At 49.6% G+C, this 24,506-nt stretch overlaps 2 protein-coding genes across 2 annotated transcripts in view; one reads left to right on the top strand and one right to left on the bottom strand.

The window, feature by feature from the left end:
* PAPPA (pappalysin 1) overlaps nt 1-6,739 on the top strand; it is a 181,665-nt gene extending 174,926 nt beyond the window's left edge. Inside the window, exon 22 of the mRNA XM_009282252.2 lies at nt 6,486-6,739. Coding sequence (XP_009280527.1) covers nt 6,486-6,593 — 108 coding nt within the window. The 3' untranslated portion in view covers nt 6,594-6,739. The remainder of the gene's footprint in view (nt 1-6,485) is intronic.
* A 15,677-nt stretch (nt 6,740-22,416) lies between these two features.
* The window catches only part of ASTN2 (astrotactin 2), a 315,832-nt gene continuing 313,742 nt past the window's right edge, over nt 22,417-24,506 (bottom strand). The window contains exon 22 of the mRNA XM_009282254.1: nt 22,417-22,654. Coding sequence (XP_009280529.1) covers nt 22,417-22,654 — 238 coding nt within the window. The remainder of the gene's footprint in view (nt 22,655-24,506) is intronic.

The raw sequence follows: 24,506 nt of genomic DNA on the forward strand, positions 1-24,506 counted from the left end.
TTTGAACTGAGGGGCTGCTGCTGTCTCCAGCAGGGATTTCCAAAGACTGTCCCTGCCTCCCTGGAAAGGGGGGATCTGCTGCACTGCTACCCCTAAGAAAACAGAAATAACCACTTCTCGGTATTTTGGAGAAATAAGTGCCTTCTCCCAGCTCTCTAACTGCAACACAGACCTGCCCTGGGGAATCTCAGGTCTCGCTCCATTGGCAGAACGTGGTTTTAAGGCAGTTCACACAATTAGCAGCCTAAGTGACCACCCCGGCTGAGGAAATTCTGCTTATCCAGAAGAATTGATGTTCCTGCCACGATGCTGCTCCCAACAACTTGAATGTCACCAGCTGGGTGTGTTTGTCAGCTCTATAATTAGCTGGCGAGATACAATGAATGGTGGGTGAGCACGGAGGAAGGAAGGACACAATGTGAAGTGTTGCTTCATGCCTCTGGAAGCGGCTGAGCGCTGCTGCATGCACCAAGCACGCTGGTTCACCCAGGCATGTGAGTGAACTCACTTACCCATGAGCTGTTGGTCGCAGCCTCAGTGGCTAGCTGTTTGCCATGTGAGGAGCGTTTTCAGTCATGGTTGGTTGGGATAGGAGCTTATTTTGGGGCTCAGAGCTTGGTTTCATAATCGTTCAGGGAGGCTTTCCAGGCGGCAATAAATTAAAAGCAGCGATGGTAGTAGCACATGTTGCCTATCCTGAGAGAACGTTCTTGGCTTCAAGGGACATGGGGCTTCCCACAACATACAGCATTCCCAGGGGACGTGCTAGTGGAGGGTGTTTGCTTTGCTATCCGACCTCACTTCATTAGCAAGTGTTACAAAAACCAGTGAACAAACCTTCCCTGCTCCACCGCCAGCTATTTGGCCTCTGGGTGGTCTGGCTCCTATTAAATCTTTGGTGATTATTTAGACTAATTACATTCATGTTTGCACAATCAGTAGCACGAGGGTAGGAAGCGCAGCTGATTGCTGAGCAACTGAGCTCCATGTGGTTTGGCAAACGGGCTCCCTCGCTCCGCTCAGCGGGCAGGCGGGGATGCGGGGATCCGTGCGGGCAGGGCTTTCCCGGGGATCCCTGCTGGCTTTGGGCCACCCTGCTTCCACCGGTTCTGGTGAGGCTGCTCCCGATTTATACCCGATGGAGGGAGAGGAGCATCTGTTGGGTTCAGCTGAGCTACGTCTTGTTACACCACGTTTGCTGGCTTCAATGGGGGAAAGCCCAGTTTATGGCGAGGCAGTTAACAAAAATTCAAGCCTTTAAAACTGTATGTGCTGCACGGAGAGGAGGTTTACTGTGAGCTTCATCTTCGCCTTTCCCAGGCCCTCTGGAGCGGTGCCCTAGGTGTGAACCTGCATACCAGCCCCCAGAGTTACAAGGGGGCTCACTCTTGTTCTGTTATCTCAAAACAGCCCTGGTGACCTAAATGCCGAAAACCACTGAGAAGACCCTTACAAGACGCATTTTTGTCCCACAAGGGCCTTGTCAGGGAACAAAATACTCCCTGGTGTTTGAGCTGCGAGGGTCTCGGGGGGCGCGGGGCTGCGACTCTCAGCACCGCCTGCCATGCTGCTCGCTGCACGCCGCGTTCGCCTGCAGAGGCTCTGTCTGCAGCAGGGCCTTCATATTTCCAGTTAGGCTTGTCTGGGAGATTTCGCAAACACTTCAGGGCTGAAATCTAACAACAGGCTGTTTCCCAACACTTTGCAGCCCTCCTCCCCTGCTTCCCCCCCCCCCCGCCTCCAACCCAGGCCCTCCCCTGGGCCTGATTCTGCCTGCCGTGGTGCTGCTGTGAACCAGCTCCAAGTGCGCTGGATGGGAGGTACAGCTGGGTCAACCTGATACGAGCCTGTGTGAGGGATGAGCTCCAACTCTTTGCAGAACTGTTTCCCATCCCTCCCTGTACCTGTCTGGGATTTCTCCTGTCAACATTCCCACCAGTTCCCTATAGACTGGCCTTTCTCAGCAAGGATCTGTCTTGGGATGTCACCAGCCTCTTTAGATAGGTGCCGTGTAGCGAGGATTTGTGCCCTCTCATTCATTTCATGACCTGGATCCCAGTTCTGCACTGGTCTGTTGTATCGTTGTCTTTGTTCCCACAGTCGGGAGCATGGCATCAAGGACAAATGCCATCCTGTTTCCAAGAGGGAGCTTGAGTTTTATCCAAGGTCTCATCACCTAGCGTGGGAGAGGATGCTTAGGGCTCCCATACCTTTGTGGAGAATGGAAGTATGGGTTCATACGCTGCGCAGCATGGGTGGTGAGTTGGTCGAGGTGGAGGTGTCTCAGATCTCCTGTGTGTTACACCCCAGATGTCCGTGCTCACCTCCTGCCTAGCCCATAAGCCTACGCCTGCTGCAATTTCTCCTTTAGTTCCAGAGCATGGTGTGTCGTGCAGTGCACACTCCTGGGGTGACAGACGTGATTTAGGTTGTATCTGTTTTCTCTTGAAGATAGATAAGTCTGTGGTCCAGTGCGGTTCAGGTGTGACCCACATTCCCCTGAGGGCTGTCAATCCACACCGTGGCTCTGTTCTGGATCACCTCCAGGAGATATGTGTGTGTGTGTGTAGGGGTGCGTGTAGGCATGTGGAGCTGTGTTCTTCAGTTGTGCCTTTTTCAACCTATTTTAGTTAGTCTGAGGAGACAATATCCTGCATTACTTCATCAAATGACCGAGCCAGGCCCTAAATTTAGTTTTTAGCTTTTTCTCCCTGCCCTCCTAGATATTAGCCAGGTTTTCTACAAGGGGAGATAGATGTAGGGTGAACGCAGGACTTGGCAGGTGGAAGGAAGAAGATCTGATTCTTTGATACTGGCTTTACAATGGGTGTATCTGGAAATTTCAGTGCAGTTCATATATTCTGTTAATGAGTTGGGCTTTCACAAACCTATTTAAAAAGAAAAGAAGCAGTTAATCTTGGAGTATGTATATCTGGGCTCCACACCTAAATGGGCTGTCATTCAGAAAAAGGTTCAGCATTTATTATTTCTAGAACATCCAGCAGCTTTATTCATGGCTCTGTACTCCAGAGGGCTATCACTGTACGAGCCCAAGGCAAAAGGCAGTCCTTCTTGTAAGGGGTTCTACGGTTTCTCCGATTTGGGTATTTGTGACAATCCTAGTAGATGCCATGTGTGGGTTTGATTCCCTAAATACCTGTGGAAATCAGCTCCTCGGGGAACTCAAATGTGTATTTGTTGCAGATGTTGTTTAAAGTGGAAACCCTGTGTTACTGCTAAGTGTTTGAAGAATTTTGTCTTGTCTAATATGACTGTGGATGTGCTTATTACCCATAGAAATCTCTGCCTTTTCACATAATAGAAAACTGATCTCTGGAGCTCACTGCCATAAGACAAAACAATTCATCTATCTGGACAATAGCACTGTAAAAATCAAATTGCATAAAAAAACTCTGTAAGGGACATAAAGTGAATAAGGCTAATCTGATCAGGAAGAAACCCTCCTACACTCAGGCTACCCACTGCTGTGACCGCTGCTGAGCCATGGGCCACGGCTCTGCCCCAGAGAGAAAGCTCCTGCACTTCTGTCCATGACCACTGTTAGGAGACTGGGGGGTTTCTAGAGGACAACACACGGCAAGACGTTTCATGTCTAGTGGCTCCCTCTCCCCAGAAATGGGCTGCAATGTAGTAGCTATCTAGTCTCTCACGTGCACCTTTTGTTCAGGTTGCTTCAGTGCTGAGCACACACTTACAGTGACCTGTAAGAAAGCAAAAGGGAAAATGAGGCACTCACAAGGAGAAGTGGGAGGAGAGAGAATGAAGAAGGTAGATCACTTCAAGGCAACGTCAAACTCATGCCAGTTTGGGTTTCTAAGGCCACTATTTCAGTACAGCCCACAGAGCAGGTTAGGGGAACGTGAGGTGGTGGTTTGGAGACACGGTCATGCAGGGCTTTCACCCTTGGCTCTGATGTTCCTGCAAGTGAAGTGGTAGCATTTATGGGATCTCACGTTTCACTGTCCCACTTGTGCATGGACAGCAGCAGAGACAAAGTGCAGTAGGATGTCACGGCTAATTTCAACCACTTTACTGAAATGCCTGAGTTGGGTGTGTGGTTGTCCTGTGTTCCATGCAAAAATGTGTATCCCCCCTCTCTGTGAGCCTGTCTCTCTCCTTTGAATGCAGGGGCCACTTAATCGCCTTTGTTAGACTGTTACAGACAAACACAGTGAATCCAGGCCAGGGAGAGGAAAAAGCTTGATCAAGACAAATGAAAGAATCAGGTTCCCAGGTCTCACCTCCAACCAGTAGCTTCATTGTACAACAGGGAGGATTTTTTTAAATCAAAATCATTGCCAAATCCAGATTAACTGAATGATTCAGGGTAAAAAATAAAAATAAGGGAAACTCCAGACATATTTAAATGTTTTGTTTGAGCATTTTCTAAGTGAAATAAGTTTTTATTTCAAGACATAAATTTTGCTCTGGAAGAGTCTTTTTTATTTGTATGTCTTGGAGGGAAATGTCAAACCTGAACTGTAGCAGATAATCTAAACCAAAATGTTTCCTTCTACATTGAACAAAAAAAGTCATTTTTTTTCATGTATCTTTTCTTTTTTCCTTTCCAGTATTTTAATTCAGTCATTAAATGATCCATCCTCAGCCTCCTCCCCAAACCCATTGTTTGCAGATGTCTCTGTTTTCCTATCTAAGAATAATCATAACACTGTGATATGAGACAGTCCTGTTCTGGCTGGCTTCTGTCGGATCAAGTGACCCTTAAGCTCCTATTGTTTTCCGCAGTTTATAAACTTCTTTAGTTTCCAATTATTTGAATTCATTTGCTTTTAACTTTTTGGACTCTCTCTTCTCTTTGCAACCTCCACATTTGCACAATTGTAAGTTCAGATTATTCACTGGATGGTTATTTAGCTCCTAAGTCACCAAGGTCATGGCTTGATGAAAAGTCATCACCCTATTCTACCTGGAGGGTCAGGTCTTCTGGGAATGAAGTCAAAGGCAAGGGGAGGAGGCTCTCTAAACCCTGATTTGGTGATGAGTGTTGGCTATTTAATGTCTCTGTCAGCATGTCCCTGCCTTAGGCTCCCCAGTTGTGAAATAAAGATCCACACCTCTCCATCCCGTTCTTGTGTGCGTCAGGAGAAAGGCATGCTAGAGATGGACATGCAGGGGCACGTATGGAAGGTCTAGGTGGAAATGACAGCTATGCGTTCACGCACGGTGCTTGGTCCACATTCCTAGATGTGCTGTTGATGATACATAGGGAACAGGCAGACCCAGGCTTTGTAGCCTGAAGAAAAGTGTTTATGAAAGAGAGAGCAAACATGTGGCAGCAAAGCCAAGGGAAGCAGACGGAACGCGCACGTGCAGCCCTCACCGGGAACGTTTGAACAGGTTGTGGCACTGTCTTGGAAGGAGTGTAAAGGAGGGGAATGAGGTCATTTGCTCAGTCTGTGCAGATGGGAGAAATTCTTGGGAATTCACTTCAGGGCAAGCGAGACACTGTTCCACTGCCACCCCCTTTTCTTTATGTAAATACCATGATGCAATAGGCCAAAATCAACTTCCGCTAGCCAGGCACTGCGGGCTATTGTTTCAGCTCCTTCCCACGCTTCTCCAGAGAGATCATGGACAGATGACAGATCATGCACGTAGCAGTCTCTTACTTGCATTCCTTTGCTGTTCCTCAGTGCCCGTTAGCTGCATCTCTTGACCTTAAACACAACAGATATTTAAAGAAGTCTCTCTGCTGGATTACAGCTTCACTGATCTGCTAGGTAGTGTTTGGTTCAGTTCCTGCCCTGAGGAACTGAAACCAAGAACATTCATAATTAAGTGCACAAATGGACTTAGGCACAGCAGCAGCACCCAAGCCATAGGGCCCTACTGCAAAGTGGTACCCTACAGAGGGGAGATTATGGCCCAGGAGTGGGGTTCACCAAACCCCCCCCAAGCTGGAGGTGGATAGGAGTGCTATGGGAAGACTGGAGTTGGGACCTGCTGGACCCAGTCGTGTTTGGTGATCATTTGAGTTGGTCATGTGAGGTGAGAGTTTTGTAACTTTGCTGTCATTTAGTGTTTGTAGCCTTTGGGGTAAGGATAGCTTTTCAGAAGAGGTTGGCAGTGTAATGTGATCTAAGCATCGTGGTAAGTACCCCAAAAAGCCCCAGAGTTGCCTGAGAAGTACATGTCTCCCCAGCCAGCTATGTTCATGTATCTGATGTGAACTGTTAAGGAAGTATCTGCTGACTAGTAACTGCATGAGTTGAACGGGTTCTTCTTTACGCTTTTCACAGCCTCTCTTATGGACGGGTAGCTCACCTGAGGCCTCAGTGCACCACCAGCTCAGCATTAAAATAAATCACTGTAAAAAAAAATAACACAGCTGAAGACTGCAGCTGATCTCTGAAGTTATCACTCCAGAAGTCTCGTTTGTTCTCCAGGGTGCAGTAGGTGCATACCCTCCTTCATGTCTTTGTGTCTTTGGTTTCTTTCCCCAGGTTACTCCCTTCCCTATGTCCTGTGACCTACAAGGAGAGTGTGCTTGCCGGGACCCCAACGCCCAAGAGCACAATCAGAAAGACCTCCGCGGCTTCAGTCTTGGGTAATGCCAAGCGACGTGGAATGGAGGACCACACTGCTCAAGGCAGGCTAGGAGAGACACCACATCCCTTTTGGTATCGTTTTTAACATTTAGCTGCTCAACTGGATGGCATTTCTGCACCAGGGACCCTTAGAATTCAACCAGTCTGCCTTTAATTTTTGTCCAAGGAGAACTCAAAGTAGGGGTTTATGTATTAACTATATCTTAAATAGTGATGATAAGAAACAAACAACCAAGAGTCAAGTCGAGAAGACTTTAATGTATCAAAACAGCATGTTATGCCCACCTAATTTGAACAGTTCATATCTAGATTCAAGGCGAGAAACAAGCTATTTATGTACACATATTTATAGAAATAAGTAGAGAAAGAGAGAAAGAGTGAGAGATTATGATCAACGCAAAAACACTTTCCCCTCTCCAGCACTCACAACTCAGACCGTTCGTGCAAGAGGCTGTGCTCTTGGAGGATTCCAAGCTGAGCCTTTTCTGATGCTGAATGCCAAGGTATCGCATGCTCGGGGCACTAAGATTGGGGTGGGATCTCCACAGGGCTGTGCCTCTTGGCAAGTGATTTGCCAGACGCCCAGCCAGCTCGAGACGTGGGATGCATCTGCTCCTCACAGGAACGCTACTTCCAGCCAGGGAGCTCAGCAGACTGCAGTGGCCTTTCTGTACAGCTCCTCCTTCTCCCCCTGCCCTCAAAAAGCCAACAAAAAGCCCCCTTGTAGCCTGCCTGGAAGCTGCAGGGCTGCTGGGACGTTTCTGTGTGCAGGTGGGCAGGTGGTCCCATGGTGGAGTCAGGGAGTGGGGAGTCTAAGGACTGGCATCGAGGAATGTGGATGATTGCTTCTGAGGAGCAGAAAGGGTAACTCGCCCCCGCACTTGTCATTTGAGCATGTCTGCTGCTGCTACTCCTGCTGCTATGTCCCATACAACTCGTTTCCTTACTGTGTCAGGACAGGGTGAAAACAACCCCATGCAACCAAACAGTCTGCCTTAAAGCTTACCTACAACCTGCCTTTCAAACCCTCTGGTCTCTTCCTCAGCATTGGGGCAAGAAAACAGGACACCAGCCAGCCAAAGGAATCTGCTTTCTGGTCTCCACCCAGCCAAGTGGTTCTTCTAGACCTCCTCCACCCACCTCTTACGGTGGTATATATCTAACAACTGATTCACGCTCTGCTTCATTCTCAGGAGAAGGGAAGAGGAGGGGGAGGCACGTGCTGTGGGGAAAGGACTGCAGGAGACAGTATTAGAATTTTGGCCCTATTTGTCAGTATTAAGCTGCCAGGCCAGTGGGTTGGACACCTTTCATAGACCAGGAGCTTAGCTGCTTGTAATCTTCCAGAAGGAAGGGCATTAGCTGCAGCAGACCTCATACTTCCCTGTTGTATAGCTCCATCCTCCTGTTTCAGCCCAGGGGGCACGTGTTGTGCCAGACCCTTGGGGACTCATTTCATCATAGGGTTCATCACATTGAGTCACTGAGGTGCCCAGTGCATCTAGTGCTGCTGCTACAACCCATCCCATGTAAATCCCCGTGCAGCTTGGGCTTGTCTCCTGGTGCTCCTGCTAGGAAGAACACACATCCAAAAGAGCATCCTTCCAAGTGTTAAGTCTGTTCCTTGGGACTCTCCTGACTTGTACAATCTACTGGGTAAAGACAGGCTGGAAAAATTTTTTCCTACTCCTGCTTGATTGAACATTTAGGCACTGGAGCAAAGCAGAAGGGTAAGGGGGGGGTCAGTTAGCTCATGGAGGTGGATGTAAAAATGGGTAGGAGAACTAGAAATGCAAAACTGACAGAGTTGTAGGTGCAAGGAGCCAGGCTCTTGTCACCCACTGTTGGGGTTTTGTTTTGCCGCAATAAACCAGAGATGAATCTCAAGAACTAAAATTTAGAGGCCTGCAGAGGTGTTTGTCATGAGAAGGTGAGGAGCTCTCTGTTGTGAAGTTCCTAGTTATTCCCGGAGAAGGCCTGGCCATGGGAGCTGTGCAGATGGCTCTGCCCTCACCGTGCGGGGGGGTACAGGAAAAGGCGGCACAGTGGGATCAGAGCTCCTTCTGTGGAGTTAGGCTGAACATCCTCCAGTGTAGAGAACATTGGCAAAAACTGGGCCTGGGCAAAACTTCCACTTTTGCCCCTTGCCACCTAATTAACAGTGGAAGTAAATAATGGTGAAAGGGATGCTTCCTTCAGGTCCTTTTGTACTCTTGTGTTGGCAGTTTGTTCATGTGCCATCCAGCCCATCAGAAGAGCTCACAACCTCAGAAGCCTTTCAGACTGCCAACACATCATGTCCTCAATGCCTGAGGCATCTTGGTGTGATCTCCCCCCTCCACCCCACCTAGCAGGGAGCCCCAGCTCAGGTCCTGCATGCATCCTGATGGCAGCTCAGTTTGCAAAATCCCCTTCTCAGTTATGCAGCTCATCATGGAGGAGATTTTCCATCTGCTTTTCCCACCTAGGACATTGCCCAGGAGGGACAAGTCTGTATAAGCATTATTGCCACTTGCTGCCATGGGCTCCCAGGAGCTCAGGGCCCGCTGAACTCCTCTGCTCAGCCAGGGCCAGCCTCTGCCCGCCGAGTTGGAGTTCTCATCGGGAGATGGTGGCCTCTTGCCAGCACAGCCTCACACCTCAGCTTCACTCCTGTGGTCCGGGGGTGACCCAACTCCCTTTCCCATGGGCAGGCTTTCCCTGCTGCTATTTGATTTTTTTCCAACTGCTGTGTTGGCACTGTCCATCTTCTCCAACGGGGCTGACAGAACCGGGAGCAGGAGAAGTGCTGCTCTGAGTCATGTTAAATCCAATGGCATTTTTTTTCCATTGGGCAAAGATTGCATTGGGGCAAACTTTGCCCTCTGCGTTTCAGGTGCTGTACCATGCTCCCAGGCGTGCAGAGAGGGGAGCTGTGGGGCATGGACACCTGTCCAGCTCCTGTCCCCTGTGCCCCCACCCTGGGGCAAGGCCAGCTGGTTGGCCTTGCAGCATCTACCACTGTAAGGGCCTTGAATGCCCAGTGGAGTCCCTAGGAAAGTCCCTCCATGACTGTGATGGCCATTGGGTGGGAGGTGAGAGGGACATTACCCACCACGCCCTTGGTGTAGGACAACATCAAAGTTGGGGGAACAGGAGAGGGTGCCCATGCTGATGAAATTTAGCTGCTCATAAAGTCCAGGTCACATTAGTGCCAAGATCTTCTCTGTCACAGCTAATGAGCCAAGGCTTCACCCTACCTGGGGCCACCAGCCAACCTCCTAGCTGTGGGTGGTGTCCATGGCCAGTGGGAGGGAAGGCTGGAGCAGAAAGCAGTGAATGGTGCATGGTGGGGTGGGAAACTTCTATCAGCTGCTACCCCTCTCCCTCCCCACCGTCTCGCAGATGGGCTGAGCTGGTGTCCGCCTGCTTTTCTTGCATCTTCCGCTGTCCCCCCCAGGCTGAGAAAGGAGGATGGCACCAGAGGACTCTTGGAGTCGGGTTCCAGCTACCTCCCTTCTGGTTTCGGTTTCACTTGGTTGTAACTGTCGGTTTGTTCTAGGTTTTACCTGTGTTTAAGAAAAAAAAAAAAAAAAGAAAAAAAAAGAGAGAGAGAAAAAGAAAACCCGATAGCCAACAAAAGTTTCTTGCTGCAACTGATTCAAGTGGGGGAAAAAAAATAACAAGTGAGGCTTTACAGAGAGGAAGAAAAAAAAAAACACCCACAAAAAAAGGAGAAAAGAAAACCCGCATAATCCAAATCCAAGAAGAGCAAAGCCTATTTTTGTGTGTTTGAAAGGAAAACACTGATTCTGCCAGCTGAGTAGAGAGCTAGATACTTAAGTGTAGATTTCCCTAGAAGTACCGTGAGGTTTTATAACATTGTCTGGTTTTGTTTTCCTTGTGCTTTGTGATAAGTCCAGGAACTAAGGCTAAGGTATTTTTTCCCCTGGTATATTGTTGTTTGTGGGGGGAGGGGGACGGAGTTTATTATTTTTTTTTTTCCAGATTATTTTTTTAAGTGTGTATTTGTGCTTATTTTTACATTATCCAACTGTACATACGCATTTAACCAGTATTTCACTGTGCTCTAATTACTGCACTCAGAAGCACTGCACAGTCTGAATCCCGAAGAGCTGCGAGGGACTGGGAGTGGGGGGGGAAGGAGAAAGCTGCTACGTGAGCAGACAGGTGATTCCCATGAGCGGGAAGTGGGGTGCCAACCATCCCCTTCCCGCACTCCAGCCCGTCGTTTCCATTCGAGGCCAAGCTAGAAGACAGGAGGGGATGGGATTAAGTCAGCCGAGGCTGGGATGCTCAAAGGGGTTTCAGAGCTGGCGATTTGTCCTTTGAACTTTTTTGGATGCCATGGAAATTCCCAGCCTTTCGGCAGCATCTTGCCCTCCCCTGCCTGTTCCCTGGATGCCCCAGTGCGAGTTAATGGGCATGTTCGTATCACTGGGAGAGGACCGTATGCCCGGCTTAGATATGCTCTTGAAATCTTCATGGTTGTGCGCCCCATTTTGGTCTCAGTGGTGCAACTGAGCTGATTTGCTTTGTGTTTCTTCCACGTCATCCCATCCTCTGGGGAAAGCCATCTCCCTGCTGGGGTCGCAGAAACGCCCGTGCCTCCAGCTGACTTCACGTGTTGGGCACACTGGAGCCCCGGGACAGGCCCCTTTCCACTGGAGGACCTTGACCACTGAGTTCAGTGGGAGCATGACCAAAACATCAGCAGGAGCAGGTCCAGGTGGCCCAAGATATATTTCCTTGGAGCTATGGTCGATTTGGGATTTTGGGTTTGGTGTTGGGCTGTTCCTGCCACCCAGTGTTCAAAATCCTGGTCATTTTAGCAGGAGCAAAGTGGGGCTTAACATTTTGTTTCTGTCTTAGTTTGGCAAACTGAAATTTTCCCCTTTTCACCTGATCTACACATCCAAGATTCATTAAGAATAATAGTTGCTTCCTCTGAGGCCAGAAACAAGAGCTTGGGTTGGCTTCAGGTGTTAGATGAGGAGTCTTGGTGCTACTTGTTGGTGGTGTTAGTCCTGTTAGGTCGATAAGCGGAGCTAATGAGTCCAAGTTGTCTTTGGTTCCCATTCTGGTTTGGTTTGGTCTTTTGGTTTTTCATTCGTTTGGTGAGGCCACAATTCAGCCACCAGTTTCCATCTTCTGAGTGCAAAGAACCAGGGCTTTAACGAAACATTTCACCAGCAATTAAAGAGGGAATTGGAACCATTGCGGAGTTTGCATTGTACGGCCTCTGTAATTACTTACCTGTCTGCAGATGATAGGCTGAATTTTGCTCCCATCAAGTCAACAGGGGTTTTTGTTGTTGTTGTTGACTTCACTGGGAGCAGGATTGAGCCGTACTATATATATAAGTATATATATAAATATATATATGATATATATATAATATTATATGTGTAAATGTATTCATATTACCAACTGCTCTTCCATATTTATGTATCATATTGTATCTTTTTATTATTGTTATAATTATTATGATTATTATGGTTATTATTATTATTATTATGGAATCTTTCTTGGCACCTTTTGGAAGCCACGTCAACCAATACTCCAATGAAGTGCTGAGGATCTATTTTCACAAGAATTCTACTGGTCTACTGTATAAAAGAGAAAAGAAAAAAAAAAAAACCAAGCAAAATACAGTTCAACCCTTAATTCTGTACCTCACGCCTGTACGTTTGCTGCTCCGATTTTGGGTTTTATTTTGCGTTCGTTTGTTTTTAACGGATCTAATTTAAGTCTCCAAGCAATATATAAAGATGTAAATAGTAAAGCTTATTTATTAAGATTGTCATCTTTTTTAATTTATATTTACACAATTGTTCATCTAATTTATTTTTTTTCAATACAGTTTTTAACAGTTGTGCTTTTTTTGGTTCATGGTGTTTTTAAAATCATTTTCACAGAATTTCTTTATACAGGTTTTTCTCTTTCTTTTAATAAGCAACAACTTCCTCTGGTCTTTCAAAAACAGGTCATGTTTCACTCAAAAAAAGTTATGTCAGATTCATCAGAAATATTTTGCCATTGTTGATTCCTATACCCTAAAGTTCTATATTATATAAATATATAATACCTTGTATGCTTAAATATTTAACTGTGTGATTTTGTATATATCTTCATACACATGCTCACACACATATGAGGGTTAATGTCCCCAGATGTTGGGAGAACAGAGAATCAGAAACACAAACAATATAAGCTTGTATTAAAGAGTTCTGAACTGGACCGCTTGCTCTTGCCACGTCTCCTTTGCTTTCGGTCGAGCCGGCCCCGAGCATCGCCGGGTACCCCGGGGTGGGGGGTGGTGAGTGTGGCTGTGGGGTCCCACATCTGGCTGCACAGCTGTACAGGCCACCCTGTCCACATGCTCCTGCTGAGCTCCAGCGCTTCGGTTTTGGGCAGGGGTTTTGAAAATTGCGGTGTTTTGACAGAGCCCTGGTGGGAAGAGGGCTGCAGCAGGTGGAGGGAGGCAGCGCCGGACAGAGCCACGTGTCAGCCCTAGAGCCCGTTTCACCTCCAGCGGGTTTGGTTCTGCCAAGGCGGTTCAGGTCCTGCTTCACTCGGGGCAGGCTGGTGCCTGGTGTAGGTTTTGGTGTGAGAGATGCTTGGAAATTTGAAGGTTGGATGCTTCTAATTTTATAAAGTTGTTTTTTTTTTTTTTGAAGTTGTCCATGGTCTCTGCTTACCCTCTCATTTTTTTTTTTTTTTTTAAGTTGTCCATGGTCTCTGCTTACCCTCTCCATCACATGCAGAACATGGTCATCCAGAAAATGAGTCCCAATGGGAATTTGCCTTGACTCAGGGGTATTACCTAAGCAGGAAGGAAGGCTGAAAGCTCCGTGCAGCCATGGAGTTGAACGTGCTGATGCACAAAGCCTTTGGACACACAAGAAAACATACAGTTAAAGATAAGGCAGTCTCCAGTGGTCAAGAGATAGCTGAGCTTGCAGTCCCCTCACGCCAGACCAAGGTCTTGTAAGGTATGCACAGTGAGCTAGTGCACGTCTGGTGATGATAAAGCCCCGTGCCCAGTGTACATACACACACACACGACGCAGTGTTACAGCCTGTCCTGGTCCAGACCCCTGCTCAGAGCTGGGTCACCTGCGATGAAGCTGCATGTCTTTCTCCTCCTGGAGAATGAGGCTCTGCAACCCTTTAACATCATTTTGGTCAGCACCATGATGGACACGTCTCAGTTGCGTGCCCACAAGCATGCACAAGTCCAAAAGGAAAGGGGTGGACTCAAAGCACAGGGCTGTTCGTTCTTGCTAATGTGTGAAATAACCTGAGTGGGATTAAGAAACTTTTGGTCCTTCATTACCAAAAGTGTGGCTTTTTGTTGCCATGGCAGGTATTTGTGGTCAGGGACGTAAGCTGAAGGAGCTGCAGCTCCCGCAAAGCCTGCAGCAGCCCAGGGCTCAGCCCTGCACAGCTTGTGCAGCCCACCTGCCCCCAGCCAAGGGCAGCTTCCCTGGGCAATGAAGTTGATATAGTCATTCATGGCAAAGTCCTTTGGCCCCGTTCTGGCCCACCAACTTTGCAGATTTTCCTCCCTCTGAGGCTTTGCCTCCCCGTGGTCACAGCCGCGCTGGTCCTGCTGTGCTGCCCCACTTTGCCGATGCTGCCCCTGCACTGTTAATGCTCCAGCGGGACCCCCGTGCCGGGGCCGTGGTGCGGGACCCAGCCTGCCGCCCGCTCAGACCCTGCTGTGGCAGGCAAGGAAAGGGACTTTATGCTGTAGTACTGAGAAATCTGTATTGATTCAGCTTCCAAATGTGTATTGATTCAGCATCGACATCTCCAAACATTGAGGATGCACATGCAGTCAGGATAGGTGCCATTTAGCCCTGACAGTTATTGACCCCTGATCCTAAAGAGAGTCATTTTTAACCCAGTTAACTCCCAAACTCACTAATGATTTAACTCCCCAGGAAAGCCCTGATAAGACACGGAGGCTGGGACCATGGGTAGAGGGCAAGGAGGGGGTGCACGGGGGCAGGAGTGTTAAATACCAGCTATGCTTTCCCTGTTACACATTTTCCTTTGCATCTGCTTTAGTCAGCGTTGGGCTGTAATGCTAGCTAGCGCCATTTGCCATCCTGACATAGTCACGGTACTGGCTGGTACCACCTTGGCCCGCTTTAAAAGTGTGCCAGTAATACTAGAGTGTGTAAATGGCCTGTGGAGTGAACAACAAATTAATTCCACACCACACGATCCATGGGATGATTGGGACCATAGATTAAAGGATGAGAATAAAATAAATTATTTTTTTTTTACACTGGCATAAGTGAGTCAGTAAAAAAATGTTTTGCATTTTAACTGTCAAAATCCACCGCAATATATTGAGCAGGGAGAGAGAGACAGAAAGAGCACGAGCGAGAGCGCATCATGCTTTCTATACCATCCCTGTCTACGGTCAATGCATTATTAATAGGGTATAAGCGCGTCACAGACAGCCCTATCAATAGAACATACTGTAGATAAAAAGGCCCATAAACAATGTATTAAACGGTTTGTGTCTACAGCAATATACAAATCAATTGGCTGTGTGTTGAACTATCTATTAAGCATTAATAAGGATCTTAAGATGGGAGCAACCCATAAAGCCAGTGAACAGCGGGCAGCTCGCTCCTGCTGGGCTGGGCTGCATTTGCTGCGCTATGTTCAGCTCTGTTCCTCTCGCACGTGCATAACCACACGAGCACGATCAATTGAAACGCACAGTCAAAACAACAGTTTCTATGTCCAGTTTACGTGTCTGTCTGGAAATCAATCGCTAAAGAGAGGGAGAGGGGGGAAAAAAAAATCGATACACGCATTGAGCAAGGTCTGAAGCCACTGTCCTGCGAGATGGCAACAGGGCTCGTGGCCACCAGCAAATGTTAAATCTGGCTGAGACCTAGCAAGAAAGGCAGCTTTAATATCTCAGCCCCGTAGCAGTAATGCTGGTGACCTTGCTGTGTGGTGACCAGCCCAGGGAGTCTCATGACACACGCAAAGTCACCCAGACTGGGCCACCAGCCTCTCCAAGAGGCCCACGTGCTGAAGGGACTGCGAGGCACTTGTGACACCAGATGTGATTCCTGTTGGCTGCATTAAATCAAAAGGAGCTGACCGCATTGATTATATATGAAAGCCAGGGAAATTGCTCTGAATTCATACGGCAAAGTCCTCTCCCAGCCGAAAGCCACAGCTTCTCAAACAAGTATGGCATTGGTAATTGTGGTAATGGGAAAATGAAGCTGTTAGCAACTTTGAACAATTTGGACGAAAAGACACAGAGGCTCAAAAAAAGCTTCTGTAGAAAGACTGAAATATAAAGGAAACTACCCACAAGTATAAAAGAAAACTTCTTCGCATGCAAGCAAGGGCATCTGAAAATCAAATGAACGTTCAGGTGTGTATGCTGGCAGATGTGTGCTCATGTGCTCGCTTGCTTACACTCACAGACACACAGACACACACACACACAGACACACACACACACACAGACACACAGACCCAGCAAACGCTTTGTGTGTTTGCACTATCTTTTCCTGGACTTGTTCATCCCACTTCCTCAGTTTTTCGGTTTCTAAGGCACACACCTGGGAGGTGAAGAAAAGTGAGCAGTTCCCAGGCCAGAATTCTCCTTTTTGCTGCTCATTAACTACCACAGCACTACGATGGCCCCAAATTTTCCCTCTGCCCTGAATTGGAATAACCGCTGCCTGCATCATTCAAGTCAACAACTGGCCTAAGTTCTCTGATAAAATGCAGCCAAAGGGCCAGGGTCTTAAATTTTTTTTAAGTACAAGTGAGGCAATACTGTGTCAAAATAGTTTTAAAGGTCTTGAGAATCTTTTGGCTGACTTCTCTCGGGCCTGGGGAGTGGGTAACGTTAGTGGTTAAAAACAGCTTTCACAAAATTAATATTTTTTTGCAGATAGATAAAAAGTTACTCACAGCTTTTTGATCGCTTTAGTTGTGATGAATGAAGAACTAGTCCAAACAGCAACACGGTCACTTCTAGCCACCCCCTGCCCTGCTCTTAAGATGTTACCTGCCAGTTTACCTGTACATAAAACACTCCTCCACTCATATAGTTGTTTAAAAAAAGCATAAGAGCCCCATACCTAAGCTCGCTGCTGCTCCCCTTTATCATCATCCAGCCCACTGGGAAGAACCGACTTACGCTTCAGGTTCATTGGCATTTTTGATGAAAGAGTTGAAACAGGGGGATGGTTCTGGCTGAACTTCAAAGCCCAGCTCTGCCTTTGGGCACTCACCTTGTAGCACAGACGTGCTCAAAATAAGCAGGTTCTTTTCAAAATATCACCCTAATAACGCAGGTTTCCCAAGCCATGACGCTGCTGTGTTTCTGTAGGCGTGAAGGCTCCATGCCACAGCGGCTGCTAAACGGACTTGGAGAGACGGGAGGGTGGGCAGGAGCAGGGAAGGGAAAGGGAATCCTTTTTATTGCACGCTTTATTAATACTGCTATGCTCAAACTTTCCATCCAAGCATTTAAAGCCTTCCGACCCCTGCAGCACCATATGAAATGCCAAAGCTGAAGCACACCGCACTGACCCAAACCTTTCCTTGAAGCCCTTGCAGCTCCTGGTGCCTGGGAGCTGCTGAGAGCACTTTGGGCACAGCCTTGCCCACCCCAGCCCCAGCCCAGCGCTGTGAATGGCACTTACAAAGTGGGAGCTGCCCGGGGCATGTCCCTCCACCATGGTGGGACTATAAGCCATGGTTCCTCCTGTCTTAATGTCACGGCCATCAGCACCGGGGGAGGCAGACAGGCTAAGTGTGCTTAGAAAAAGAAGCAGAAACCTTTTCTTTTGCATCTTGCAGTGCACAAATTGATTCACATTGGTGATGCTCAGCTTCTGGAGAGCTAATCCTGCCTCTGCCCCAGCAGGTATAACGTGCAGTTTACATCCTCCCAGCGTGATAAGGTGTGAGCTGGCAGGCCACCGAGGCACCTGTCACATCACAGGGCATTGTCATGGCTAAGCATTAGTGTTACTGCAAGTCTTTGTCCATCCTCCCCACGACGGAGGGGACCTGGGCTGCCCATGCTGAACGGCCTCTAGCGCTCCCTTGGCTTCTTCCCCAGCCTCAGCAGAGCCTGCCTCATCCAACTAAGCAATAATAAAAAAAATAAAAAAAAAAAAAGGGGAAAAGCAGAAACAAAAAAAAAAAAAAAAGAGGAAAAGCAGAAACCAAACAAATAAATAAAGGAGCAAATGCAGCACTTGACTCCAGAGGCCTTTGCCGTGGGAAGAAGCTGTCCCAAAGCAGTGTGTCATCAGCGGCACAGCAACCCAAACAATCAGCCCTGCTGTGCACCGTGCCAGCTGCAGCCTGGCCCGGGACGAGGGCGGTGGGGAACAATGGCTGTGGGGACAATGGGGATTGTTCAGGGCCGCTCTGCTCCTCGGGAGGAGGCAGCCCCACGCAGCCCGGGGAGGGGACCTGCGGCTGTCATCAGCTCTGAGCTGCCAAACAAGTGGCAGATTTAGGGTGCCCTTAAGAAGGGCATGTGCCCGCTGGGACGTTCAAGGGATGCTGAAAGTGGCAGTGAATATGTTTGTTAAAAGGAAGAGTGTGAACACACGTATGGTGAAGAGCGAGCAGCCTCTGCAGAGAAACCACCTCCTGGTGCTGAGGTGGAGTTTATGGGGTGGTGGTGGGGTGCATGGATGGTGGGAGTAGGGCCAGGCTGCGCAGGGAGCAGCGGATGACCTGCACGCACCCATGACTGTTCTATCGATGCCGTTACATGCACTCACTGCAAAGGCACATGGAGGAGGTTGCTCCTTTTGCCCTGAACTCATCCTAAAGCTGGCGACTGCCTCCAAGAGCCATTGATGCCAGGTTACCCTTCCCTGCTTCATGCCATTTCAGCTTTGCGAATGGATGTGGGTAGTTTATCTATTAAACTGGATGATGGCATCTTTTTGCCCCTCTTCGCACTCACTTTTCATGCTTCATCCACCCCTTGGTGCTCTCCCCACCCAGGACAGCCTTGGCCCCTGGTCTGCCAAAGCCCAGCTGGTGGCACAGCAGAGTCGGGGTACGGGTTGGCAAGAGGAACCAGCCCCTGGGGCAGCAGCAACTTGCTTTGGAGCAAGGATCCCTTTTCCCTAAGGGAGCCAGAGGAATGGCGGGGGGTGGGTGTGTGTGTGTGCGCGCACACTTACGGGGCACGGGTCCATTTGCCAGCATTGCTAGGCTGTGACTACAACTGTTTATCTTGAAAGCTGGAGGGTTACATTCTCCAAAGTTTCCAGGGAGAAAATACAGACCCTTCCTTTCAGCTGCGCGCCGGAGGATGTGTAACCTCGACGAATTCTTCGGTTTTGTTTGGCTTGGGTACACTGCGCTGGGCAGCATCACCGGCCAGAGGCTCTTCTGGCTTTGATCTGGGAGCTAGGTGCGCTTCTCGACAGGTTAATAGCCGTCAAACTCCGCAGCCTTCCTGCCCAGGAGTCTAGACTCTTCCACCTGCTGTGTACATATTAACACAGGCTTACACACAACTCGCTCTGTATACGTACCCGTACGCAACAGCCAGCCTCACCAAGGATGCGAAGCTCTTCAGCAGCCTTCCAAGGTAAGCAGCAAGAATTAAGACCCTGGTCTCTGCAGCAGATGCAGCTGCAGCGCGGAGGCAGGGGACAGCCAGCCTGTCCTTGTGCTGCTCGTGTTTTGTTCCCAGCAGAAGTTAGCACTACCAGAGTTGAAGGCTCCTTTCCATCGCCGTCCGTGGAAAAAAGGCCCCATGCTGTGGGCTTTGCCCCTTCCCCCCGAGCTCTGCTGAGGGAGGCTGCTGGGATGGGTATCCCAGGTGTGAAAAATACCACTGTGGGGGAGCTCACAGTATCAGAGTGGAGAAAAACGTGCTGAAGGGCATCCAGCCAGCCACCCTGTATTTTGGCTGGCATCTCCTATTCCTAACGCCTAGCACCACACTCATGATGGTCAGGAATCCCACGAGTAGCATTAGCCCCGTCACACCTATGGTTGCCTCTAGTCCCGTCAGCGGCATTACAGAAAACACAAGCAATTTGTCTGTCAGGTCGGTCAACACCGGCTCTCGCCTGCAGTGAAACCGCAGAGCTGCTCCCCATCGCAGCACACACTGCACGGGGCTTTCAAGAGAAATGAATCATCTCCGAAGAAAACCAAACAAAAACAAAATAAAACACCATGTTTGTAAAATACAGGGAAAGGCTTGAGAAAACAAGACGGCTTCAAAGCACCTGGAGGTTCACCCAGTGCTAGCGGCAACACGCCGTCAGGCCACGACCAGCCGGGCTCTGTGCGGTTGCTGCTGGCCCTGGCAGTCTCGGCGTGTGCCGCGTCCTGCTGAGCGTCCGGGGGGACCTGTCCTGTGGGGCGATGGAGCCACCGCCTGCTCTGCAGCTGTCAGGAGGGGAGGATCAGTCCCGCTCAATCTGCATCAGTGGCTCCAAAGAGAGGTCTAGGGGTTTTTCCCCTCCCAGCAGTGCATATACCGTGTCATGGCAGCACATGAAATGAGCGGCTCAGTGTAACACCGCGGTGCCAGAATGACCAGTCGGGGCACCGGCCAGGACGCCTGTACGTTCACACTTCAAGGGTTTTGCTGTGTTTTGTTTTACACAATAGCAAAGCTGAACAAATATTGCCTCATGTCCTCCCACACCAGTGTCTCCCATTTCGGGAGGTGCAAGAGCTGTGAGCTCCGGTCTCTCTGCGGCTCACAGACCTGCTTCAGGCCTGGCTGGTGCACAGGGTGCTGGACGGGTGCTGAGAGCTGCGCCGGGGCTCAGCAGCTCCAGCCAAGCAAATGCAAAGTCTGTGTTCGTCCGCAGCAAGTCATGGTCATCTCCTTCATCCCCACAACCAAACTCCACGGCCACCAGCCACCTCCGAGGGGCAAAGGGGTGGTTAACAGGCAGCAGCAGTGCTGGGGGCTGAGAGAGGTTTTTAACACACGTGGCATCGTGGTCCCTCCACGGTCCTCGTGCTCAGTGCTGAACAAGCCTCAGTGACACAGTGGCCATAGCCCAGATCCCTCAGGGTCACTGTCCTCTCCCTCTGTCAGAAAAAGGGGTTTAGCTTAAAAATTAAGACCTCAGGCAACCTGCAATGCTTTGGCACTTGCTCCACAGGCTGCTACATCAAGGCAAAGTTTTCTGTGAACTCCAGCAGGACTTTGACGAGGTACTGGAGGCCTTCCCAATGTGCAACATCAACGTGGCTTAAGACAAATGAAGAGACATAACCAAAGAGAGGGGGAAAAAAAAGAGCAGTTTGGGAGAAACGATCAGAATTATTTGAGTGGGTGCAAATCAGGCAAATAGGTTTAGCTCAAGAGAAAAAAGGTCTCTGGCTGAACTTCTTCCACATCAAATTCTGCACCTTTGTTTGGTTTCAAAACATTTTCATTTTGAAACTCACCTCCTGCTTGTTTGCTTTTATGTTAAAGGGTTAAATAACCTGAAAAACTAAACAAAACTATTTGTTTTCGGCTGACTAAACTGATTCATTCAACCCACACTGTTCCCTTTTCCCCCTCCAGGTTTGTTGTTTTGCTTTAAAACGAAAAAGCAATAGCTTTGAGCTGATCTGATTTTCGGGTTTTTTTCCCTTCTCACCCTCCCGCACTTTTTGGTTTGGCTGCCAGGCTGAGAAATCCATTACCCACAGGGATCCCGGGCCAGCCTAACCCACATCTGACAGTAAAAGAAACCAGATTCTCCATGTCTTTTTAGCCCCTGGCTTCCTTTTGGGCTTTCCCACACGCCTCCAGCTCCCACCGGGGCCGGTGGCTGAGCTGGGTGTTCGGGAGGGAGAGGACCCTACGCAAACAGGCTGCACTTTCCCCTCCTCTCCGTGTGTCCAGCTCTTGGGGTCAGCACCGGTTTGTCAGCCACATCCCGGCATGGGGACAGCCGTCAGTGATGCCCTCTCCGCTCCTGAAACCCCACAAACACCCAAGCGGCGGTGAGACAGTGTCAGGAAGAAACACCAAGGAGGCAGTGAAGATGGACTTAATATGAATCTTTAATGCACAGAACAAGCTGCCGGGAGCCTCGTGAACGAAGGCTGTGCACGGAGCCAGTCTGTCGACTTGGAGTGGTACAAAAGCCCAGCTTGCCTGCAGCGTCCCGGCACCTGCCTGGCATCCCCCTCCGTGACCTTCGCTGGCAGCGCAGTGTCACCGGCCACCCGCACCGCCTCCTCCTGGCGTCCTCGGCCGCCACGGCACCGGGGCCCCTCGCCCCACAGCTCCTGCCCGGCGGCAGGGCAGGCAGGGCAGGCAGGGAGGGGGTCACCCTGTGCCCAGCAGCTCCCCTCTGCCTGGCCCTGGCCTCGAGTGGGTATCTCCTCCTCCCAGGGTTTTGGAGTGTGTAGTCCAGGAAATTCAGTAAGAAAAGATTAAAAAGGAGAGGCTTTTATGCTGAGTCAAATTAGGTAATTTCTTTTTTTTTTGTTCCTCTTGAAAAATTAAAAAAAAAGGGAAAAGAAATTAAAGTCCAACTTGCTGATTTCTTGTTTCTCTGCCGTCTGCGTGAGAAAGTCCTGTTTGGCCTCGCTGTTTGTTCCTCTAAAAATTAAAAAAAAAGGGAAAAGAAATTAAAGTCCAACTTGCTGATTTCTTGTTTCTCTGCCGTCTGCGTGAGAAAGTCCTGTTTGGCCTCGCTGTCCCCTTCCACCCCCTCCGAACACCACCCGACCCCGAACCCCACCAGCCACTCAGCGCACCACGAGTCCTCGACTCCTTGGAGTCCCTGTGCCTCCCACAGCTCCAGGCCTGCACCTTCCCTCACCGCCCCTTGGACTCCCCGTACGTGTTGCGCAGCATGGAGACCATCTTCTCCTCACACGTTACTTTGGTGTCCTTTAGGATGCTGTACCAGACCATGCCGGGCGGCCGGACTTCTTCGCTGCGGCAGAACAAGTAGGGCATGGTCTCGGTGCGGCTCTGGATGTAGGCACTGCGTAGCAGGGTCGAGCAGTGACTGCTGACCTTCTCCAGCCTCCTCAGGATCAGGTGTGCCTTCCTGGAGGGGACAAACAGAGATAGAGACAGAGCAGGGCAGGCAGTGCAAAGAGGAGACAAGGAGCCAGGACTCCTGTGTTCCACCACCGGCTCTGTCTTGAGACAAGAACAGACAAGACCTGTTGCCTAAGACAATGTCTTTCCTGTTTCAGGTGGAGAGAAGCTCTGTTTTGCCCCAAAGTTCTGGCTGTATCTACTATTTCACAGCACCAGGTCAACAGGGCTGGAGGTACCTCAGGTCCGACCCACTAGAGCAGCTTGGGTGCCCTGGGGACACCGTCTGTCCCTGGCTAGATGGTCACCACCACCACCATGTGCTCCTGGAAGGCTCCAGCGCATGTGCTGGCCCCTGTGCACCCTGGTGAGACCCCCAGCACCTTACTGCTCTCGACCGATGAGCCCAGCCCTCCCTGTTTTCCCAAGTCTGCAGGAGGCAAATGGCCCAAAAGGACTGACACTGGAAGAGCGAGGAATAAAAGCACAACACATTAAGACAAAACAAAATAAACCCATAAGAAACCAAGAATCCCCTCGTGGGAGTCTGTAAAGTGCTAAATCAAACAAAGGGAGGGGAAGAGGGTTTACTTCAGTGGTCTGAAAGTCTCAAGATCACAGATTATTTCCTCTCCCTCTGGTGCCACAGGAAAGCTCTGGATTCAGGGCTAGGGGATTTCGCAGTTCCTGCAGGAATGTAAATTCCCGATAATGATATGTCAGGGGCAGCGCTGTCAGTCAGTGAGGCATAAACATGGGGATTATTTGATTATGAAAGCTGAGTGGTGTTTCAGCCTGGGCTGTGAGCTCCCAGCCCGGGGGGGAGCACGGGGAGCTCGATGCAGCCACACACCCACAGGCACCCGGGGACGGGATGCCAGGGAAGGGCTGGCCAGAGTCACCCCAGCACCAGAGCAGAGGGCAGAGACGGCGCCAGGAGGCAAGAGGGCATCGCGGCATCCCCAGCCGGCTACAGACGTCTCCCTCCGGAGTGGGAAGACTGGATGAAAGGCTGCAGGAAACCACTGCTCCTCCAGGGCTGCACACAGAAAACTTCCCCGCTCCTCCCCGGGGGGACGGGCTCAGGGTCGGCTTTCCTGGGGAGGGAAGAGCAAAGGGAGCTGGCCCTTCTTGGACAACACTACATGGTATCCATGTATCGATTTAATCTATAAAGACAAGCCTGACTAGGCAATTTGAGCCTCGTTAGCTATAGACACACACACACATATATAATAATGATGTCATGGGCTGAGCTGTGCCCGGCTCTGACAGAATACCTCTACTCCTGCTACTCTCCATAGCAGCCACCTGACCTTCTACAGCATCTGGTGCTCCTACTGCGCGTCAAGACCTGACACACTGCCAAGAACAGGTCCTTCGCTACTGGACGCCTGCCGCTAAGAAGTGATGAAATTCAACGATGGCATTAGATGCTTTCAGTAAAGACTGATTGATTAAAGCTAAGCTCAGCAGCAAATCAAAGTCTGTAGTGACTGTCACTACAGTTAACGAACTTCAGCAAATCGCAGTCACTGGTGCTGGAAGGGACCAAAAGGCATCACCTGTGCCATTTCCTTGCTGGGATCAACCTGCCCTGATGAATATCTGCCTAACCTGTTCTTAGAGCCAAGAGTTGGCAACCCTTCCAGTGCTCATGCACCCTAACGCTGAGAAATTGTTTCTTAACATCTGTGCTGATTCTCCCCTTTTTTTCAGGGAAGGCTGAGCAAGCACAGGGCCCACGGTCAGCTCATAGGATGGACTTTTATGTGAGCTGACAGTGCTCGGGAGGAGAGCATTTAGCCAGAATACCCTCCTCCTCAAAAAGGATAACTATCATCTCTCTTTAAGGCCAT

The sequence above is a fragment of the Aptenodytes forsteri genome, unplaced genomic scaffold (genome assembly GCF_000699145.1).
Source record: "Aptenodytes forsteri isolate BGI_AS27 unplaced genomic scaffold, ASM69914v1 Scaffold325, whole genome shotgun sequence".
Lineage (NCBI taxonomy): Eukaryota > Metazoa > Chordata > Aves > Sphenisciformes > Spheniscidae > Aptenodytes > Aptenodytes forsteri.